The 22343-nt window shown below is 40.3% G+C and overlaps 1 protein-coding gene across 8 annotated transcripts in view; it reads right to left on the reverse strand.

The window, feature by feature from the left end:
• The window catches only part of Pias1 (protein inhibitor of activated STAT 1), a 107321-nt gene that overhangs the window by 31262 nt on the left and 53716 nt on the right, over window positions 1-22343 (reverse strand). For all 8 annotated transcript variants that reach the window (XM_006971449.4, XM_076576446.1, XM_042281077.2 and 5 more), the window contains 5 exons: window positions 15651-15735; window positions 15335-15382; window positions 9108-9198; window positions 8327-8461; window positions 2161-2266 (listed from right to left, as the gene is read on the reverse strand). In XM_006971449.4, coding sequence (XP_006971511.1) covers window positions 2161-2266; window positions 8327-8461; window positions 9108-9198; window positions 15335-15382; window positions 15651-15735 — 465 coding nt within the window. The remainder of the gene's footprint in view (window positions 1-2160; window positions 2267-8326; window positions 8462-9107; window positions 9199-15334; window positions 15383-15650; window positions 15736-22343) is intronic.

Raw genomic sequence — 22343 nt, forward strand, 5'->3', positions numbered from 1 at the left:
AACTTAAACAATTTATTTTTATAAATATAAGCATATTTTATAAGATATAAAATATTTTAATGACATAACTTTTGGGGAAAGTTATTTCTTCATAGGTAACATGGAGGTGAATGCCTTTAGTTAACTGCAATATATTTCTTACTGGTAAAATCCAATTACTGTTCCATTTGTTCACTTGGCCAACAAGTAAGATAAAACAGGACTGCCCTAAAACTCACTCAGACTAGTAGGGCATAAAGATGCAAAGGAACTGGCTTTGGAATTGAGCAGTTTTGTTGCTTAACAGCAGCTGGATGGGGTTCCTAGAAATGCCAACCCACGCCCCCTGACATGACCTTTAGGTGGCACTCTAGCTGCAAGTGCAGAAGAAATGAAGGCCTGTGCAAGAGCCCACTTTGTTGTTAAATCCAAAAGCTTCACCTTCCTTCTTCCATGGTATCTCTGTCTTTTCCACCACTGTTTACCACACAATTCCATAATGCTTTCTGACTAGCTGAAATCTATCAATGCAAGGCAAGAAGTCAGCCAGGAATGACTGCAGCTAGGCTGTAAAAAAGGAAAAATGCTTCTTCTCTTATACATTACTTCCAAGTAGATATCTATCCTCTCTTCTCTGTCAGGATCTCCACTATTTTCTTGTCTCTAACTCCATTCCCCTAGATGCACAAACAGTGCTTTCATTTTAGTTCCTCTGCTGACTCTCCATTTAAATGATCCTCCTGCCTCAGCCTGCTGAGTAGCTGGGGCTGTAGGTGTGTACCACCATGCCCAGCTATTTGCATTTCCAAAAGGATCCTTTTAGTACAGGGAAAAGAATCTCGAGTGAACTACTGCAGGTGCTCAGCTCATCAGGGCTTCTGGGATCTGTCATTCTGCTACAGAAACAGGGTAGAGAAAGGATACAAGCTGTGCTCCAGGGGAGCTGCAATGAAGCTGGCCTTAGCATCTTACTTCTTCCCACCAGAACGCTAACGACAAATCCCAGAATGGGCTGCTATTGTTAACTCATTTTAAGAGCTCCAAGTGCAGGGTGTGGTGGCCCATGCCTATGATCCCAGCACTGAAGCAGGAGGACCACAGGTTTGAAGCCAACCTAAGCTACACAGTCAAGGATAGCTGTCACATTTTGTACGTAATGTGCTGCTTCCTAAGCACCGAACCCTACTTTTAATTCTCCTACAAAGAACCCACAGCTCCTGAAAGGAGAATTAAGAACTTAGACTCTCTAGAAAAGCTAATGATGCTCAAGACTTGAGACACAAGTCCATTTTTCATATCTTACTTAATTTCAGTTTTAATATATCAAGACAAAACATCCAAGGGGAAGCTGTATGTGTGTGTGTGTGTGTGTGTGTGTGTGTGTGTGCGCGCGCGCGCACGTCACTGTATGCATGGATAAAATTTTCAAAAAATATTTTTTAAAAATCACACGTTAAAAACCTATCGTAAGTAGACAAGAAATTCAGAAATGTGTCCAAGGTCACACACTTCCTTCTACCATCCCACTGACTTCTTTTATTTTGGGAAAGCAAGCAGACAGCCTCATGTAACTGTGTGTATTTCTCCTGGATCTAAGATAGTCTTTTTTAAAAACAAAAAAATGATTTATTTATTACATATACAGTGTTCTGCCTGCATGTATGCCCGAGGGCCAGAAGAGGGCACCAGAACTCACTACAGATGGTTGTGAGCCACCTTGTGGTTTCTGGGAATTGAACTCAGGACCTCTAAAAGCAGCCAGTGCTCTTAACCTCTTAGCCATCTCTCCAGCCCTAAAATATTCTTGAGAACAAAAATAATGTTCTTGAAATTCATGCCAAGATTTCCTTTCCAACTCCTAAAATTTCTTAAACACTGGTTTTATAAAGTTGTAATAAAACATTGCACTCAGGAAGTAACTTTACAAAGTAAATATTAAGATCTGTAAAACACAGATCATCAAATATAGCTTCATGACAAAGACATTAAAACTACCTTTGGATCTTAATTTACAAGCCACAATACTAGGTTCTTGGAGTTTTTATTCTCTACAATAGGTTCTAGTTAAAAAAGAAAACAAAAAAGAAAAAAGAAACACTAAAATCTGAGTTGAGAAAAACACTACTCTAACCTTAACAAGATAGTTTAGCTGCATATATGAAGTAAGTTTATCATACGTACTTAAAGCTCTAGAATGATCCGGATTCCTTATTCCCTTTGCTCGTAACCTCTGAAGAAGAACTGTTGAGGACAACTGTTTTACAAGATATACTGCCATGGAATAGGTCTGGAAAAAAAAAGATGTAGAAAACGAATGACATATTTAAGTAAACAGCACATCTATTTAACCCCACAGTGACAGGGAAAAAAAAAAAAACAAACCCTAACGCTTCTTGCAGCGTCTGCTGTGTGTCAAGCACTGTCTTAGGTGTTTTGATGATGCCTGATTGATACATTGCTGAGGTGGTTAAAAACCTATCGTGTGTGTGTGTGTGTGTGTGTGTGTGTGTGTGTGTGTGTGTATGTGAGAGAGAGAGAGAGAGAGAGAGAGAGAGAGAGAGAGAGAGAGAGAGAACAAACTGAAGTAAAGAGGTAAAGAAACTGCCCTAACTTGTAGCATGCAAGCATTAAGCTGAGACCTTCCATCTACCTACAGCACTGAATGTCTGAAGTTAACAGATTTAAGGTTCTTCACAGAAGAATACTATAAAGGCTAAGTATGAACCAAGGCTGTTAAGATGTTGAAGGTATCATAAACTGTATTTAGTAGGTAACATATTCTAAAATAGTAGCTATTAAACATTACCAATGAGATGGGTTTCTAGTCTACTTATTTAGTATCTCACTATGCCTGGGGTAACACTAGATCCTGAAGACACTTGACTCAGGCCAGGCGCACATCTTGCGGGTACATCAGTAAAGGCTGCCCCAAGAAGCGCTGCTTGAAGATGAGCAGGATACCCAATGCCCACAGGGACCTCCTGAGAAGAAACAGGTAGCAAGCCAAGCTGAGTGAAGGGTACGTGATTGGGAAAGAGGAAGACTTGAAGGGACAAAAGAGAAAGGTCAGAATGAGAAGGATCTTTTTCTGTTTTGTACTGGGATCAAGAAGATCAAGACATATGAAAAGAATTGAGAAAACAGAGTTTTCAAGGCATTCCTAATACATACTACAGACCTTATTTCAATTCTGTCTGCCTGAAGCCTATAGGGGGAAACAGGTACGGCTGTATCTTGAAAGGCTGATGAAACTGAGTGAGGCACAGATTATATAATATGCTTATGATCATGTAACTGCTTGGATGGCTTAGGCAGTAGAAACCAAGAAGAAAGGGCAAGGACTCCAGGAGGCAGTGAGCAAGGACCGTGCCGTTCCACTAATTCTTGCTTCTGCACACCAGAGTTTATTAGAACCTCTTAGCCTAGCCCCACAAACATTCTAATCCATCCACCATCTATCCATCCCACCCACGCACCCATCCCCTCCAAACATCCATCCACCCATCCCACCAACCATCCACCCATCCACCCCACCCACCCACCCATCTATCCATCCTGCAGTGTTAGGAACTGAAGCAAGGGCCTCACACATGTTAAGAAGGCACTCCACCACTGAGCTCTTTTCCCAGCCTTAGTTTTACATTTTTAAATATGTATCTGCCTCTTAGCAACAAGAGCACACATCCTACAGAACCCTCTGAAGGGTTACATTTCCTGTGAAGTTCAGAAATCTATCTGTGTTCACATGCTGCATATTTTCTGGGAAAAAAAAATGAAGTAGAAAACAGCAAATTTACTTATTAGTACATTTCATTGTGTTTTAATGAAAAAACAAGTAACTTTACAATGTCCCTACATTTTAAAGCATGTAACTTACTAATCTAATATAGAAGTGATAAGTGTCTTTTAGGAGGAAACCCAAGCCCTGTTCATCATCACTCCTTAATTGCTTAATGTTTCAGGTCAAACAGAAACTTGAGAGATACTAATCAACAATGAGATTCTGGACTGACAGCTTCAATGTTCAAACTTGGAAATACCCCAGGGCTTTCTATTAGCATTTATGATGAGATCAAGTTAAAAAAAAATTCAAGTTCAGCAAAAAGGTATGTGTGCTCTAGTTGAAACATGTAACCAGAGAAGAAAACAAAAGCTGCAAGAATGCCAGGAACGAAATCCCACTTGTCCCAATGTCACAAGGAGACATCACACACAAAGATCCTCCAAAATAACAGTGGCTAAGGAGACAGTGCTTCTGCTGCCCCCACAAGGGCCAGCTCTTTATATACATCATCTCACTTTGTTAATTTTGTCTGTATTTCCCCCAAAGTCTGTAAACTGCTTAAGTTCATAAGATATTTTCTCCATAATCAAAACATCTAGTCCTTCTGTCCCCATTACAGTGGTGTCCAAATGATTCCTCCATCCACAGGAAGAGTTTAATAAATGCTAAATAAAGTAAAAAGCCATAGAGTAGAACAAGAAGTTACAATATGCTTTTCTTCTTTAGGGACTGTGTGGAGTTTATTTTCTTTGAAAAGACAAACTTCTGCCTCCTTTTTGCCTCCTCTTCTCTGCTTGCTTTTGTTATTAGACAGGGCCTCATGTATCCCAGAATGGTCTTACACTTTTCTTTTTTTTTTTTTTTAAATGTTTTTTGAGACAGGGTTTCTCTGTGTAGCTTTGCGCCTTTCCTGGAACTCACTTGGTAGCCCAGGCTGGCCTCGAACTCACAGAGATCCGCCTGCCTCTGCCTCCCAAGTGCTGGGATTAAAGGCGTGCGCCACCACCGCCCCGATGGTCTTACACTTTTTATGGAGCCCAAGATGATGGATTTCTGATCCTCCTGTTTTCACCTTCTGACTACTGGAGCATAGGCACATGTCACCATCTCCAGTTTATGGAGTGCTTGGGATAAAACCATGGGCTTCATGGTAGGTAAGTATTTTACCAACTGAATTATATTCCCAAAACCCCCAATCTGTTTCTAATAAAGAAATTCAGCAAAAGAGGAATATTGTAAAGACATCATTAATGTAATTAAGTTCTAAACTAATAGTGGGGTTGGGCATGATGGCACATGCTTTTAATTCTAGCACTCGGGAAGCAGAAGCAGGTGGATCTCTGTGAGTTCCAAGCCAGTCTGGTCTACATGAGTTCTAGACCAGCTAAAACTACATAGTGAGATCCTGCCTAAAAACAAAACAACCAAGCAAGCAAACCAAAACCCTTCATGGTAGGACTCAGAAGTTACGAGCACTTGAGGACCTGAGTTTTGGGGTTTTCTTACAAAGGTTTGTGACTAGTGGTGGATACAGGAAGAGTGCTGGGTGTATGTGCTGGCCTCTAGCCTAGGTCTGGCTACCTTGCCTCAGAGTTGCATCAAAGAGAGATAGAGGAGGCCACTGATGCCCTCTCCGGCTTCTGTGTGTACACACATACACATGCCATTCAAACACTAAATATCATAACAGTATTTTCCTTAACAAAGGAACAATAAAGATGTTCAGTAGCACCTATGTTAAATTTAAAAAGTTCCAGTTAACAGAAGAAATAAATGAGGCATATGTATGTATTTGTGTAAATGATAATCTCAAGCTAAACCCTTCCTGGAAATACTAAAAAAAACAACTAAAAAAAAAAAAAAAAAAGCAATATATGAACTTAAGTAGGAAACATCCACAAACAAATAGTTTCTGAATAAGCCAGTAATAAACCCTAGAAAATGTAACAAGAACAAAAGATACACTTAGAAATAGCAACAATAAAATCAACACAGGAATTGAAAAGGACTTACAGAGACAGATACTAAACCTATTCAACTACTGAGGAGCATCAAGGAGAATCTGAGTGAATAGAGAAACACGGTTCCTGGAGTGGATAACACTATTATCATTAAACCCTCCCAGTCCCCTAAGTTCCACCTGTGACACTGAAGAACTCTTCCTCAGAGTCTGGGCAAGAGTGAGGCAGAGTGAGGAAGGAGAGGAAGGCACATGGGTAAGTAATTCCACAGTTCATGTGGTAGAATAAATGTGGAGAGAAGGTTCACCATGTCTCATGCTAATAACTTTGCCAACTCTCCTCCAAGTCCTTTGTGACTTCTCTCTTAGCTTAACTCATATTTCCTACTTGACAGAGAAATCACCCAATCAGAATGTAACTCTCCAATCGTTTCACTGTCCCATTAAAGAAGCTGTCCTTCGGGCTGGAGAGATGGCTCAGCCGTTAAAGGCTAGGCTCACAACCAAAAATATAAGAAGCTGTCCTTCCTGCCTACCATGAGCTCCTTGGTGTATGCAATTCACTGCTGATCATCCCTCCTTCCTGTACGTCTCTCACTCTCTAAGAGATCCCCACCATCATCCAGACACATTTAAAACTCTCCCATTAAGACAAAGAACTTTCAATCTCACATCCTTCCAGCTCATCTCCATCTCTCTCTCTCTCCTAACTGACAGGCTTGTAATCCTCCATCTCTACAGCTCACCTATCACAACTGAACATTCCAATCTTCTATCAAAACTTCTCCTGCTAATGTCACCCGTGTGTCTCAAGTCAGCTATTTTGTGTCCATAAGTGCATCTGTGTGTGCACATAAAGGCCAGATATTGACACTGGGTGCCATTCCTTAATGACTCTAGGTTATGGCTCCCATGAACATTCCTGTAATAGCTGGCTACTGAGATGTGACTGCTGTATGGTTTTGTCATCTACCCCAACTACTTAACCACTCTAAGGAGCAACCCTGTTCTAAAGGAAACATGTAAACTTTCTGCTTAAAAAGAGAAAGCGCTTACCTCTGACATCTCCTACCACGCCCTGCATGGCTGAGGCCAGTCTTATTCTCCAGAGAGGTCCCTGCTGCTCTTTCCGCTCACCGCACTTGAGTGCCAGTGAAGCCCTTTCAGCTGCCCGGGAAAGCGGAGGCTAACCCTTGCCACTGGGCGGCTGTGTTCCTCTCAACTGTTCCCGACTCCCACCCTTCTCCTCGCTCTTCTCTCAAGTCACTGCTTCCTCCAGGAAGCCCTCCCCTGACCTCTCTTCTCTTTCAAGTCCTTGACTACACGAAGATCCCAGTCACTGCTCCTTTTCAGCACTTAAACAGGACAGTTCCTGCTTGGAGTGTATGTACGAAGCCCCAGAGAAACAAGGATTTGTTCTCCCTACAATAGTATCATGCAGTCATACGACACACAGTCAACAAATCTTAACTCATGCATAGAGGGGTTTACATTAAAAAGCTACAATAATTTTTAAACAAAAATTTAAAAGACTAACCTAGAAAATGAAAGCTAGACCTAGAAACAGTATAGACAAAGTTCAGAAACAGGAACAGAATATAAAAAATTATTTATGTAACAACAGTGGCTTCAGAACTACCATTTACTTAGAATTGGATTGACTAGTGAAAATAATTTTCTCATACAACATATGAATTCAAGATGGATTAAATATTTAAAGATAAAACAAGAAACCCTTGTACTCTAGTAGTCTAGCTTATTAACATCAGCTTGGCAAGCATACATAGACAGAGCATGATGGTAAGGGGAAAAGACTATAAGCCAAAAAACTGATTAACATTTGGTGCTACGAAAATGTAAATCTACATATAAATAACTGGATGGGTAGAAAGCTAACCAACTAGAGACAAATATTTACAAGATATATCAAAGGGTAAATTCTCAACATAGTAAACCTAGTAAGATAACTAAGAAAAGAACAAAAGAGAAACAGACATGGATGCAAATTTAAAATGTAAATAGTTATAAACACAAAAAATGTTCGCTTTTACTAAAAACAAAAGGGGTACTAAATGCTAACATTTACTTAAAGGTAAAAAATTTTTAAATGATAATATTGTTTGCAAGCAAGCAAATAAACACTATACATCAGAGAACACATTTGTACATCTTTGTGGAAAGCCATCAGTCAATGTACAAAAACTTCTCAAAATTCTTCATGCTCTTTGGCTCTGAGAATTTACTGTAACGAAGTCAGTCTGCATGTATGCGAAGCCACAGCTGTCAGGACAGTACTCAGAGCTAAGTACTCAGCACCAGAGACTAGGCTAAGCAGTAGCATATTCTTATCACCGCATGGTATAGCCAATTCAAATGCAGCAGAAGACTATGTAATGACACAGGAAGAAGTTTATGATAAACTATAGAGTTAAAAACCAATGGAGACTACATGAACCTGTTTCAAGTAGGAATAGGCTAAAAATTCACTGTGAGACGAAAATCCTTTTCTACTCCTTTATAGTATAACTCATACATTATAGGCAGCCATGGTAATTAACGCTTCCTCATGACAGGAAAATAGCTACAAACAGAAGCTTACTTACTCTTCCAATTTCTGCAGTCCAAGAAACAACAATGGTATTTGGTACTGTCGTAGACAATCGGACAAGTGAGGTGATATTAATTGGTCGGCTAGGTCGCTTTGGTTCCACACCGTTTTTAGTAGGTGGAAGGTAACCCTAAGAAAGAAATATAATTTATTTCTACTATTTCCACAATTGTTTCAATTTCTTAAAACAACAAGAACAACAACAAAAAAAAAACCCTACAAAGTATGGGCTAGAAAATACCAATGTTTTCATTGAAAAGTAGGGAAGCAAACATTTATAAGTTACCTAGGCAATGATTTCTCTAAACAACCTAACAGTCTCATTTTAGCAAGCCTGAGGAAAAACGTGATAGAAATTCAAAGTCTCTTAAATCTCAGAATCAGAATGAGTTCATAATGGCTTAAAAAGGTATAAAAACTCCAACAGCAGCATTCTGAATGCCACTCCCTGCAGGAATATAGCTGAGATTCTGTTTCCTGAAAATCAGCACAACACTGATGCTACCATGGGCAATGCTACAAGTTTCTATCCATGGCTCCATGTCACAGCTGCTAACTGAAGTTTGCAAGTCTCACCCAGTCAGATGAATACACAGTAAAATATCCCCTTCCTGTGGTCGTGGGACTGAACCCAGGGTCTTCTCGATACTAAGCAAGCACTCTACCACTGAGCACTGCCCTGTTTCTTAATGTAAAATTGTAATTAAAAACATTTAAGATGACTTATGTAATAGTCACATACGTAATGTAGTTCAAAACTTGTTTTTAGAACTTACTGGAAGGCTGCAAGGTTTTGTATTCACTTTCACACAAAGGTTGGGTGGGAAGTGATCTTCTTGTGGACAACTGGTTTCTGATAAACAAAACCTAAATGGCAAAGGTCAAGTTTAATTTCCTTTATTAAAAGATAACCTCTAACATTTTTATTTGATAGCTAACTTGAAAAATGATCAATTTTAAAACAGAAAAAGAACAATAAAAACAGTATATTCTACATAAAGAGTAAACACAGGCAAACAGGTTTAAAACACAGTTGATCTTTGAACAGAGGTCTGAATTGTATAGGTCCAAATGTGCGTGTGCATAAATCTGTGATATCTTAAACAGACTAGAAGAAAAACCAGTTAGCCTAGATGTTGAAAAACATTAAGAATTAAGACAGCCCATAAATGCACAAAATATATGTGGATGACAGTGTTCCAAGTTACTACAAAATACATATAAATCTACTACTTAAATGTTAAGGTCCATCAAACTTAGACACCCAGACCAACCACACGTGGTGCCATTCTCAATCGGGGAAAACAAACACAAAGCTGGCCAACTGTACAAGACAGCAGTCCACACTATGCGCTGGAGAGCCGCCCCAGATGCCTCCTGTTTCTGGGCAACTGGAACAGACCCTGCCTATGTCCTGGGAACAGAAGTAAAAAGGAATCAGCAGTGTCTGCAAACAGAGTGAGAACAAGAGTTCCCAAACTGCCTCCCGTTTCTAAAGCCGAGAGGACCCACTTCCACTGCTCGGGCTCAGCCATCTCTTTGAGCAGTCCCTCAATCCCACAGACAGACAGTCACAGTAAAAATGGCCTCACGTGGTTCTTGCTTGTTTTCACCAAATATAGCACATACAGAGCATGGACTAATTGGCTGTCTAGGTTATCAGTCAACTATTCACATTTAGGTTTGGGAGAGACTCCAAAGTTACATGTGGCTAGGCAGAGTGACCACACCTTCAATCCTAGCACTCAGGAAGCAGAAGCAGGAGGATCTCTGTGAGTTCCAGCTAAACAGGGCTATGTAGCAACATCCTCTCTTAAACAACCAAAAAGGTTACATGTGGATTTAGGACAAGAGGTGAGAGTTTGCATCCTTAACTCCTTATACCTCACCTAAGTTGCTTAAGGTCAGCAGTGAACAGTTCCATCGAGTATCTGGATTAGCAGTTAAAACTACCAACTTGCAGTGATGACTTTAGAATTATATAACTATCTTCTGAGGAACAGTAACTGCCTCAGTATTAGCAGGTGTTAAAAATCAATTTTTTCAACTTTTATTTTTCTTTTGAAATTATATCATGTCCTTCTTCCTTGTCCTCACCACCCTCTTTCCTTGCGCTCTCTCTCTCTCTCTCTCTCTCTCTCTCTCTCTCTCTCTCTCTCTCTCTTTTAAAGATTTATTTATTTATTATGTATACAGTGTTCTGTCTGCTTGTATGCCTGCAGGCCAGAAGAGGGCACCAGATCTCATTACAGGTGGTTGTGAGCCGCCATATGGTTGCTGGGACTTGAACTCGGGACCTCTGGAAAAACAGCCAGTGCTCTTAACTGCTGAGGCATCTCTCCAGGCCCCCCTTGCTCTCTTTTAAATTCATGGCCTCCCTCTCTCTTCAATTGTGTGTATGTGTGTTTCTAAATATATGAATATGGTATGGTCATCCATAAAGCGTTAGTTCTATGTGTGTGTCTTCAACCTCACCATGGGGTACTGGGTGACCAGCTGGGGTGCTCTTCCCTGGGGAAGACTATTTTTCCTGTTCTCAATGTTCCTTAGTTGCTTGAGGCCTCATGAACTTTCCAATTTTTCTTTTTCTTTTTAAGCTTCTGTAGTTGAATAAACTTAAACAATTACAGCTTCTGTATCAAAGACCTTCTTAGAGCTTCAAACTGGCTCATGTGCATTATAAATCCAAGAGCAAATACAGCACGCAGTAGTTCTGATACTGCCTTTGAAGCATTTTTCTGGTTCTCAGTAGAATATACTGAAAACATGGTTTCAAGGCTCAAGATCAAGTTCTGTCCAATGAGCCAAAGAGCTCCTTCACTTCTGGAAAACCAAAGACACAGAATAATCACAGCATTTGTGCTATGTATGCATAAATTAGAACACTCTTTCAGAAACTCACAAAACATTTATTTCTAAATTAAATGCATAATCTCTTGGGAAAACCAAGGCTTGATACACAATTTGTAACTTCTCATCCTACTGACTGACTTTTATAAGATAAAGAAAGGTTTTTTTTTTTATTATTTTCTATTCCTAATATACACCTGTACTTCACTCCATTTTTTCTACAAATGCACAGCACCTTTGGACTGTATAGGAGGGTGAGCCCTCCTTGTGAATTCTGTGGAATATTCATTATACGCACTCATCTGCTCTAAACATCTGTTGCGAGGTTTTAATCTGCCTGCTATGGAATCTGTGTGTGGGAACAGTCCACATAAAAGAATCACTTTGCCATGTCAAAGTACATGCGTGCAAGCATGCGTGCACGCCCACACACACACCCCTACGCACGCCCACAGACATTGATTTTTAGGAAGACAATCCATAGCTTCCAATAGATTCTCAACTGGTTAAGATATACTGATCTACAACAATTTGCTACAAATGTTCCTAGCAAACTGATGTCCGAGTTCACAGGGAAAGAGTAAACCCAGTAGAGATCTCCATTACAGGTTATTTCTTTTGTTGTCATTTTTATTTTTGAGATAGGTCTTACTATGTGCTGGCAATCCTCCTGCTTCTGCCACCCGAGTGCTGGGATGACAGGAGTGTGTCACTACATCTGCCAACAGTAAACTGATGCCACAGTTCCTAATTATCCAAGTGCAGTAATAAATTCACACACAGACACCACACCGTGATACCTGCACCTGCAGGAAAAGGATAATCTACGCGACAAGTGACTCCTGTTCCATTGGTAAAAGGTGAATGCTAGCATTCTCAAACACTGAAGGCAAAAGAGGGGCCAACAACAGAGTTTCTGGGAGGTGCTTTACAAGGGTGGGAGCAATAGATCCATAAATGAAAATGGACCAGATGTTTAATAGTAACCAAGTTATTTTTCATGATTTAGATAATTATTCATAATGAAGAAATAAAAAGGCACATGCATTCTAAACAATCCACAAGTTAGCAACGGGGGGGCGGGGGGGGGGGAGACAAAGGGAATGAGAAAAACTATTTTATTACAACACAAAGACTGACAACAAACTGCAAAACAGCACAAAATGTTTTAGGTGGTTTTTGTCCATGAAAATCGGGATAAATTTTAACTGAAAATGGCTACGAAAGGCTGAGTGTGGTGTCTTACAACTTTAATCCCAGCACTCTGTGAGTTCCCAGATCTCGAGTTTGAGACCACTCTGGTCTTCAAAGCAAGTTGAAAGAGAGCCAGGGCTACATAGTAAAAACTGGATTCAACAAACAAAAAAGTAAATAAAAAAGAATGGTAGGGGTACAACAGTTTTCTAATTTTAAAAGATGTATGTGCATGTGAGTCTCTGTGCTTGTAAGAACACATGTGTGGTGTGTGCCACTGGACTATGGAGGCCAGAAGGAAGCATCAGATCCCCTGGAGCTGGAGTAACAGGTGGTTGGGAGCTGCTGGAGGTGGGTACTAGGAACTAAATTCTCAGCCTCTGCAAGAGCAGCAAGTGCTCTTAACCATTAAACCATCTCTCCAGCCCCAGCTAAACCATTTGTAACCATCAAGAGTCCCTTGGAATTTCTGAGTTAGCTGCTGTTCTGATTAATTTTATGTCAACTTGACACAAGCTGGAGTCATCTCATAGGAGGGAACCTCAACTGATAAATTGCTTCTAAAAGACCAGGCTGTAGGCAAGCCCATACATAGAGTATTTTCTTAATTAGTGACTGATGTGGTAGGACCCAGCCCATGGTGGGTGGTGTCACTTCTGTGCTGGTTGTCTTAGACACTATAAGAAAATAGGCTGAAGCCAGGTGTGGTGGCACACACTTTTAATCCCAGCACTAAAAAGGCAGAAGTAGGTGGAGCTCTCTGAGTTTGAGGCCAAGACTGATCTACATAGTTAGTTCTAGGATAGCCAGGGCTATGTAGACTCTGTATCAAAAAACAAAACAAATTAATAACAGTAACAGCAACAGCAACAACAACAAAAAGCAGGCTAAGCAAGCAACAGGGGTCAAGCCAGTGATCAGTGTTCCTCCATAGCCTCTGTATCAGCCCCTGCCTCCAGGTTCCTGTAGGCCAAATAAACCTTTTCCTCCCCAAATTGTTTCATAATAGCAATAGTAACTGTAACACAGCTAACATCTAAGAAAAATAATCTTCCTTCAAAATGTGAACCATATTTGTTGAATATGATTATGAAATACTGAGCATAATACTAGGTCTTAGTTTAAGATTATAAGTCACTAGATCACAGTCTAAGCTATGGTTTTCAACCTTTATTTTGGTCTTGGGAGCCTAGAAGTCATACACAACAGAAGAGGCAGTGGGACTTCTACTCAGTAGACATGCACTGGGTAGAGGACAGTAAGAAGGAAGAGATAATGGAGGCTCCAGGGTTGAGCCACTAGTAAATATGCACAAAAAAGCAATGTTTGAAACAAGTGGAGAATAAACAGCTGGAAGAGGTAGCTCACACCTGAAATTCCAGCACTTGGGAGACAGAGGCAGGAGGACTGCTGTAAGTTCCAGGCCATATTGGGCTACTATGTGAAACTTTATCTCAAAACCAAACAAACAAGTAATACCACCACCCACCATCCAAAACGGTGAGTGTGTGTTGGGGGGGGGGGGGAGGGGAGATGGCTGAGCAGGTAAAGGCATCTGCTGTCAAGTCTGGAAACCCAAGTTTGATTCCTGGAACTTACATCTAGGAGGAGCGAAGTGACTCCCTCAAGTTGTCCTCTGATCACCACATACACACACACCCAAACACAGCAAATAAATAAGCAAATCAACAAATAAGTAAATGTGAGAAAAATATGTAGACACAGAAGTACAGAATATTGCAGCAAAATGTAATTAATTATGAGAGCACTACATTTTGTCCTTTAATTTGTTAAGTCATTTTCGTAGTCTGCTCCTGACAGAAGATGAAGTACCATTCATACTAGCAATGACACCATTGCTAGTGTCTTTTAGAACTAAGTCTTAGATTAAGGCTGGTCCTGTTGCTTTAGGGTGTAAAAGCTCCTAAAGCCTGTCTGTCACTCTATCAGCAACTTTGACCTCACTATTAGAGGTTAGGTAAGAAGTGTTTGCATGGCTCCACGAAGCTGGGTGGTATGTAGACTGATCTCTTTTCTGGCTCACTGGTGCATCTATAATTTCTATGTGACTGCTGTTACCAGGTTGTTTATAGAGAAAACAACCCACTGAGGAAATCAACTGCTTTGCTCTCTTCTATCTCTTATTCTAGTGGGATATGGATACTCACTGAGAAAGAAAAGCAGCAAAGTGGGTTTATATAAGGAAAAAAAGAGGGGCTGGAGAGCTGGCTCAATGGTTAAGAGCACTGGCTTCTCTTCCAGAGGACCCAGGTTCAATTCCCAGCACCCACATGGCAGAACATAACTGCCTCTAACTCCAGTTCCAGGGGATCCAATATCCTCACACAGACATACATGCAAGCAAAGCTCCAATGCACATGGAATAAAAATAAAGTAAAAAACAAAACAAAAAAAATACTAATTTAAAAAGAAAAAGAAAAAAGACTTCTTAGATGCCCTCAGAAGGGAAATAGAAGGGCCTAGAAACAAGGCCTGAGAAGAGGTGGCTGCAAGCCTGTGTTGGCATGCTTCTGTACATTTCTGAGAACTTCCACAAAACATCTCTTGTGGGCTCTGAATTAGGGCATAGTAAATTAACAAGTGAAACAGGATGAGGCGGGTTAGACTATCTGGTGAATGTTCCTAAAATTCTGCAGGCTGATGTGCAAATGAACTCAGAGATCCACCTGAGCCTGCCTCCTAAGTAAGTGCTGGGATTAAACGCCTGTGCCTCCAAACTGCCCAAAGTTGATACTTCTTAGTCTCTAAAGACACCATCAGGTGCAGCTTCCCAACCACCAAGGATTACCACCATGGAGAAGCCAACAGAGCCTCTCATGATGCCTTCTCTTACTAGGTAACTCACCCAATATCTTGCTGAAAACTGAGGAGATATAAAAAAATTAATTTCTAAGGAACATATTTTAAATTTTGAAAAAAATTATAGTCAACACTGTACCTTAATTGGACCTGCACTGTGAAGTCACATTTGGTCCCAGAAATATCCCTAAAATAGAATAAGAATAAAAATTATTTTTAAATACATACAGGAAGACATGTCACTCCATTCCTAAATACCAGAATGTTAACAACAGTGTGCGTGTGTGCCAGAGAGAGAGAGAGAGGGAGAGAGAGAGAGAGAGAGAGAGAGAGACAGAGACAGAGACAGAGAGAGAGACAGAGACAGAGAGACAGAGATGCTGGAGGCCAGACCCATTTACTACAGTTGGTCCTGGGCTGACAGCAAACTGCAGGTCAGATGGAAGATGACTTACATGGAGCTGCTGATCTGCTGCACCTGTTGTGGAGTCAAGGCAAATGCAAAACAGGTTTCCCGAAAGCGCTGGCTGTTGTCTGACGCTGAAGAAGAAAAGAGTTACATTTTAATAACCTTCAAGTTCATCAGAACAGAAGACAATAGCCAGAATCACATCGTTAATTAACTGGAGTATATCGTAGAGACCAGACAATGAAAGCACGGAGAATTAACAAATATGCTAGATGTAATACATCAGACAGGAAGATACAGAGAGGCCTAATTCCAGAAATAGCACATTAGAATTCAAATTCAGAGAGTACATAGCAAACACTAACCAAAAGTTGTCTAATTATATGCACATTTCTATAACAGCATACTGACACTAATTTCATTTAAAATATAATTACATAAATTCATTTAAATATACATAGTTTCTGAGCTAAGAAACAAATGTACCTGCTTTGAGATCTGCACAGGTGAAATTGCATTTGGTTTTTGAAGTAAACGAAAACTTGTATTGTCTCCTGCTTATACTAGGCTTATTTGTTTGTTTTGAGATAGGGTCTTGCCATGATGCTATGTAGCCAAGGTCAGCCTCAAACATAATCCTCCTGTGCCTCTATATTGAACACTGTGATGATAGGTGTGCCCTCCCACACCTAGATACTACACACATTTTATACAAAATCACATACAGTTTCTCTTACTCTTGGATAAGTTCACTTCTCAAAGAAGGAACAAGGTTTAGGAGAAATACAAGTACGAAATAAAAAGGAATGGGGTGGGGGAGTGGGAAGGAAGTCAGCAATCAGCCAGGGAAACACTTGTCACTGTAGAACAGGGATTTGCCAACTATGCTGAGATTAACAACAGATCCACTGGCTTTCCGAGAGACATTCAGGCACACAGAAGTGAAAACACACCACACACACACACACACACACACACACACACACACACACACACACCCCCCACATACACACAGTGTCTGGGTGTCAAGCACTGAATGACTATTTGTGGAGTATATAAATAAATTGTAGGCATTAAGAAATATCAAGGGCTAGAGAGATGGCTCAGAGGTTAAGAGCACCGTCTATTCTTCCAGGGGTCCTTCCCAGCACCCACATGGTGGCTCACAACCATCTGTAATGAGATCTGGTGCCTTCTTCTGTATACATAATAAATAAATAAATCTTAAAAAAAAAAAAAGAAATAGCAAGCCTGGGGGGTATGGCTTCATTGGGAGGTTGCTTGCTGGCAAACCCCAGTACCACATGGACTGGGAGTGGTGGCTCACATGGTAATCTCACTACTCAGGAGACGGAGGTTCAGAAGGTCAAGGTTATTCTCAACTACATATTGAGTTTAAGGTCAGTCAGGGCTACAGGAGATTCTGTCTTTCAAGGGAAAATTTTAAACTGCATTTTTCCAAGGTAATTTTCTACAACAAAAGAATCACTAAGAGTTATTACCAAGGAATTTTGGCTGTGGGCTATCTAAGACTGCAGAGAAGCTAATTGTTGGCTAATTTCAATCTCTTGCTTAACCAGGTTTGTTCTCTTGCAAGCAGCATTTAAACCACCTCAACTGCAGCATGTCTCATCGAAAAATCTGCACAACTACCACTATGAGAAAAAGCAATGGAAAAGAGCATGGGTCTAAAATTACATCTCAATGCAGGAGCAGCATCTTTTAAAGGCTAGATTTGCATTTCTACTTCATGTGTGGGGAGAGGCTTATTCCAGGCTTTTTCTTAAAGAATCTATCACCAAGGAACGGTTGCTAACCAGAAAAAGTTACTGCAATTTCAAGTGACAATCTGGCAATGACCAATAACCAAAGAGCAGCATGCAGGAAAGCAAACATTGCCCTCTGTCAGCAACCCAAGCAGCTAGCTTTCTTTCTCAGAGGATCCTGTACAGAGATTTTTTTGCCCAGCAGGCCTGGCCTAATTTAAATCTTTGGCTCCACTTGAAAACAGTGCTAAAATGTCTCCCAAGAACAAAAATTCATATTACTCACTAGGCAAAAATTTAGATTCACTTTCAAATATATGACTATTGTGAAGTTTCAGATGTATACAGATTTAGAAAGACAAGATGACTGCTAAAAGAATATGGCCGCTTCTTCCATGATTTAAAATCTGCAATGCTGTGGATTCTACTCACTGGTGCCATAAAGCACTGGCCTAATCTCATTATCCACAACAGCCATTTTTCAAGTATCAGGAAACATGGACACCTTCCCCTTCCCATCAGCCATTTTTCTTGACATACCCTAGGCTGTGACACTCGATTAAAAGGCCATCATAACTGAACACACTCTTTCACAGCATTTATTATTTGTTCTAAATCTCTGCAGCCCCTCTGCACTGATTGGCCCACCTCCATGGGAGAGTTATGCTGCCTTGTGCAAATGACATCATCCTTCCCTCGATGAAGTGAAGCAGCCCTCTAAGTTTCATCACTTTTCTTTCCCTCTGCCTTGATCCCAGAGGGCAGAATATGAAGCACATCACAGCCAGTAACACATGGAGAAGCAAAGCTCAGTTTTCAACCACCAACGTCGGTCACTTTTTGATACTACAGGTAGACCATGACCAGAACACTACAATTACTAACAGTTACCATCACTGTTTATTATTGGGACAATTTCTGAACATCTTTGAGTTTATAGGTTAATTTTTGGGAAAGAGGAAGCAGCTTATTTCTGTCAATCAATTCAGAGCTGTACGATTTCACAGTTAAAAAAGTATGCTCATGGAATGCAGAGATGGTTCTGTGGGCATAGTGCTTGCAGGAGCCGATTTAACTTCCCAGAGCTCATGTAAAAAGCCAGGCATGCTGATAAACTGTTGGCATGCACCTGCAATCCCGGAGCTGAGATAGGCATAATGATCTCTGGGGCTTGATGACCAGCCTGCTCAGCTGAACAAGGAAACTTCAGGCTCAGTAGGAGACTCTGCCTCAAAAAACAAGGTGGAGGGCAACTCCGTCTCTTTCCCTGCCCTCCCAACTCCAACAGTTTCATGAATAATAATACAAGAGTATTAAGTAGCTGTGTTAATATAACAGTCCACAACAGTTTATTCATCTAGTAAATGCCTTTATTCTTGTCAGCAAAGGAGTTGCCGCTAATTTAATGTGTCGCTCTCAGTAACTACTTAATAGTTTAATTTACATTTAATTTTTTTCTATGCTTGTTAAAAACTTTTTATTTTGTCTAATCTGGTTCTATGCCTATTTATATGATTTTATAAGTGAAAATATTAAAGCCCTTGGAAATTTGCTACAGATATTTCTTAGAATCTGGTAATTGCCGCCCCGCCCCCCCATTTTGGCTGCATTTTTGGATGGTATAAAAGTTAAATCTGGGGGCTATAGAGATGGTTCAGTGGTTAAGAGCACTAGCTGGGAGTCCAGAGGTCCCAGGTTCGATTCTCAGCACCCAAATGGTAGCTCACAACTGTCTGTAACTCCAGGGGATCTGACATCTACACATAAAAATAAAGTTAAATTATTAAAAAAAAAAAAAGTCAAATCTGGGCCAGAAAGATGGCTCAGCAGTTGTAAGTGCTTGCTGAGCAAGTCCAATGACATCATTAGTTCTCCAGAACCTATGCAAAAGCAAGATGTGGTGGTGCATGTGTGGAGTCCCAGAATTCCTGTGGGAAGATGGAAAGTGCAGTCAGGAGACTCTCCCAGACACTCAAAGGCCAGCCAGCCTAGAAAACACATGCAGAGGCAAATAAGAGAGATTCTGCCTCAAACAAAGTAGAGGGGGAAAACTCATATCAGAGATTGTTCACTGACATCCATGAGTGATACAATATACATGAACATGTATACACACATATCATACACTCACAAAAATAAATTAATATTTGAAGTTAAATTTTTATATGGTTTACTCTATTAGCCATCTCCTTTGTAAATTCTTATGCTAATTAAGATCAGTACACAAATTCTTTTATTTATTGTTTCTATATAATTATTTACACATTTGAAACTTATTTTAGTATATGATAGTAAAAAGTTAAATTTCTATTACTTCAAATTGCTTACAATTATTTGTTAAATAATTCAGAATTTCAAGCCAGGCATGGTGGCACATGCCTTTAATCCTAACATTTGGGAGGCAGAAGCAGGCAGATATTTTTGAGTTCAGGGTCTGCAGTGCTCCCAAGAAACAAATCCTGAGATTGACCCACCCCACCTCCCCAGAGAGAGAATAAAAAGAACAATCCAATTTAAAAATGGGCAAAGAACTTGAACAGACATTTCTCCAAGCCATGCATACAAAAACCCAATAAACACACAAAAGATGTTCAATGTTACTATTCATTCAGGGAATGTCAATCAAAACCTCAATGAGGTAGTACTCTTTAATCTATTAGGACAGCTCTATTAAAACAAAACTAAACCAGTCCCTCCTAAAGAAACAAATCCCATCCCAACAACAACCAAAATAATTATCACTGGAAATTATCCTGTGTCTGTACGGACATGGGAAAACTGGCATTTGTTTACATTGTTGGTGGGAATGTAAAATAGCTGCTGCCATGCAGCCAGTATGGAATAGTTTGGTGACACAGAATTGCCATATGGTCAAGTAATTCTACTTCTAGGTGTGTACTGCACAAAACAATTAAGAGTAGGGACAGAGAAAGATACCCGTACAAAGGTCGTAAGAGTGGGAGACCTGGGGTTGGGGATTTAGCTCAGTGATAGAGCGCTTGCCTAGCAAGCACAAGGCCCTGGGTTTGATCCTCAGCTCAGAGAAAAGAAAAAAGTGGGAGAGCTGTCCTTGTCACTCACCAGCTGCAGCACTCGGGAGAGTGCCCCCTACACGTCACCTGGGCAACACAGTAGAGCTGCCCTGAAGGTGTGCGTGTGGGGAGCTGACCCTGAGGATGTGACAGCAGGAGAACTGGCCCCGCCCCTTGCTCATCACTGTAAGGGGTGAACTAGCCAGGGCCATGATGGAGAGCTCACCCTGGTGGTGAGGACGGGAAAGCTAGCAGAACTGACCAAACCTGCAACTACCCAGGCCCAGAACCAAGTTATGAGTTGGCCCATCCCAACATTCACCCATCTATGATCTGCTGGAGCACATGAAGAGGCCAGTCCTGCAGACCCAAGGCTGCAGGATCTCCACAACACAGGGCAACAAGAGAATGTCCATGAGGAGTCCCAGGGAGGGCCCAGCATCAATAGTGTAACAGAAGCCAGAGGTCTCAAACCAGGCCAATGCCTCTTTGCAATGAATACTTGCACGTAGTAAAGATATATAGATAAAAGGGTTTACTGTGTGATTCACTAAGCCACACCATAGCTTCCATGATGAGATTTTCCCCTTTTTTCTTTCTTTTTTCTCTTCAATTTTATTTTATTTTGTAGGGTAGGTTGCGAGGGCAGAGGGCGGATAAGAAGGGATGGGAAATGAATGGGATGGAGATGCATGATGTGAAAGACACAAAGAATAAATAAAAAGAAAGTTAAAAAAAAGAAATGGAACATTTTTGTAAGCTTAATTCACCCAATACTTTTACTGCATTTGTTCTGTATGATTTATGTAACTCTATACTGTATTTACTGTATTTTAATTTGCTAACATATTTTTCACTATTGCTTTGTAAGACTGACAAAGCCTTATTCTTTTCAAAAAATTAAAATTTTTTCAAGTTAATACAACAAGTAAAAGGTCTCATTATTGCTTTTTCAGCCATGTGACATTATTATACTTTGTTCTTCTTCCTCTCTAGCCTCCCCTGTGCTCCCTGCCCACCTCTGGCTCTTTCCCTTCCTTCCCTCAGACGGAATACTGATGATGTGAAAGCAGAAAGGACAACTGTCTGGAGGAAGGAAAGGAACAGAATGCCACACTTAGAGTACACTTGATGCATGGTGATAAGCCCAACTTCCACACCTGAGAAGCTCTCCTGCAGCTGATGTGCTTTGGTTTTGATACTTTGCTATTATCATATGTGAAATGCATATAAGCTGTGCCCTTTGGCTGATACTTTGCTATTATCTGTATGTGAAATGCATATGTTATTTGGCTATTATATATATTTGGACTATACATGAGTGCTATTAAATCACATGTCCTATGATAAAATAACAATGCTTGGAGAATCACATTTGCATTATTTCCTTAGGTTTTAAAATGAAAATAATAAATTTGAGACAAAAAAGGTACTTGTACAGCAATGTTCATAAAAGTTTTATCTACCAGCGAAAGGTGAACTAACCTGTCTGTCAACAGAAGAATGGACAAAGTGTGATGTGGATATTATTTTTGCATAAAATGCAATGGTATTCTGATAGACGCTACAATGTGGGTGAAATCTGAAATCACTATGCCCAGTGAAATAAGATGGATACAAAAAGATAGTGTATGATTCTACTCGTAGAAGATGCCAAAATTAGGCAGATTCTTAGAGACACAAAATAGATTAGGCATTAACTAAGGCCTAGCAGGGAGAAAAGAATATGGAATGAACTATTAAATAAGGTTACTATTTGGGGAGTTCTACTATTGTGCCACATTTGCTAATATCAATGAACTGCACTTAAGTATTTCACTTAAAAATAGCAAAATCAAAGTCAGTATTTAAGAAGCAGGAGAATCACAAATGAACTAGACTTCATAAAAATCAAGAATTTATGCTCTTGGAAGGAGTCTGTTAAGAGAATGAAAAGAGAAG

This window comes from Peromyscus maniculatus, chromosome 7 (assembly GCF_049852395.1).
Source record: "Peromyscus maniculatus bairdii isolate BWxNUB_F1_BW_parent chromosome 7, HU_Pman_BW_mat_3.1, whole genome shotgun sequence".
NCBI classification, from domain to species: Eukaryota; Metazoa; Chordata; class Mammalia; order Rodentia; family Cricetidae; genus Peromyscus; species Peromyscus maniculatus.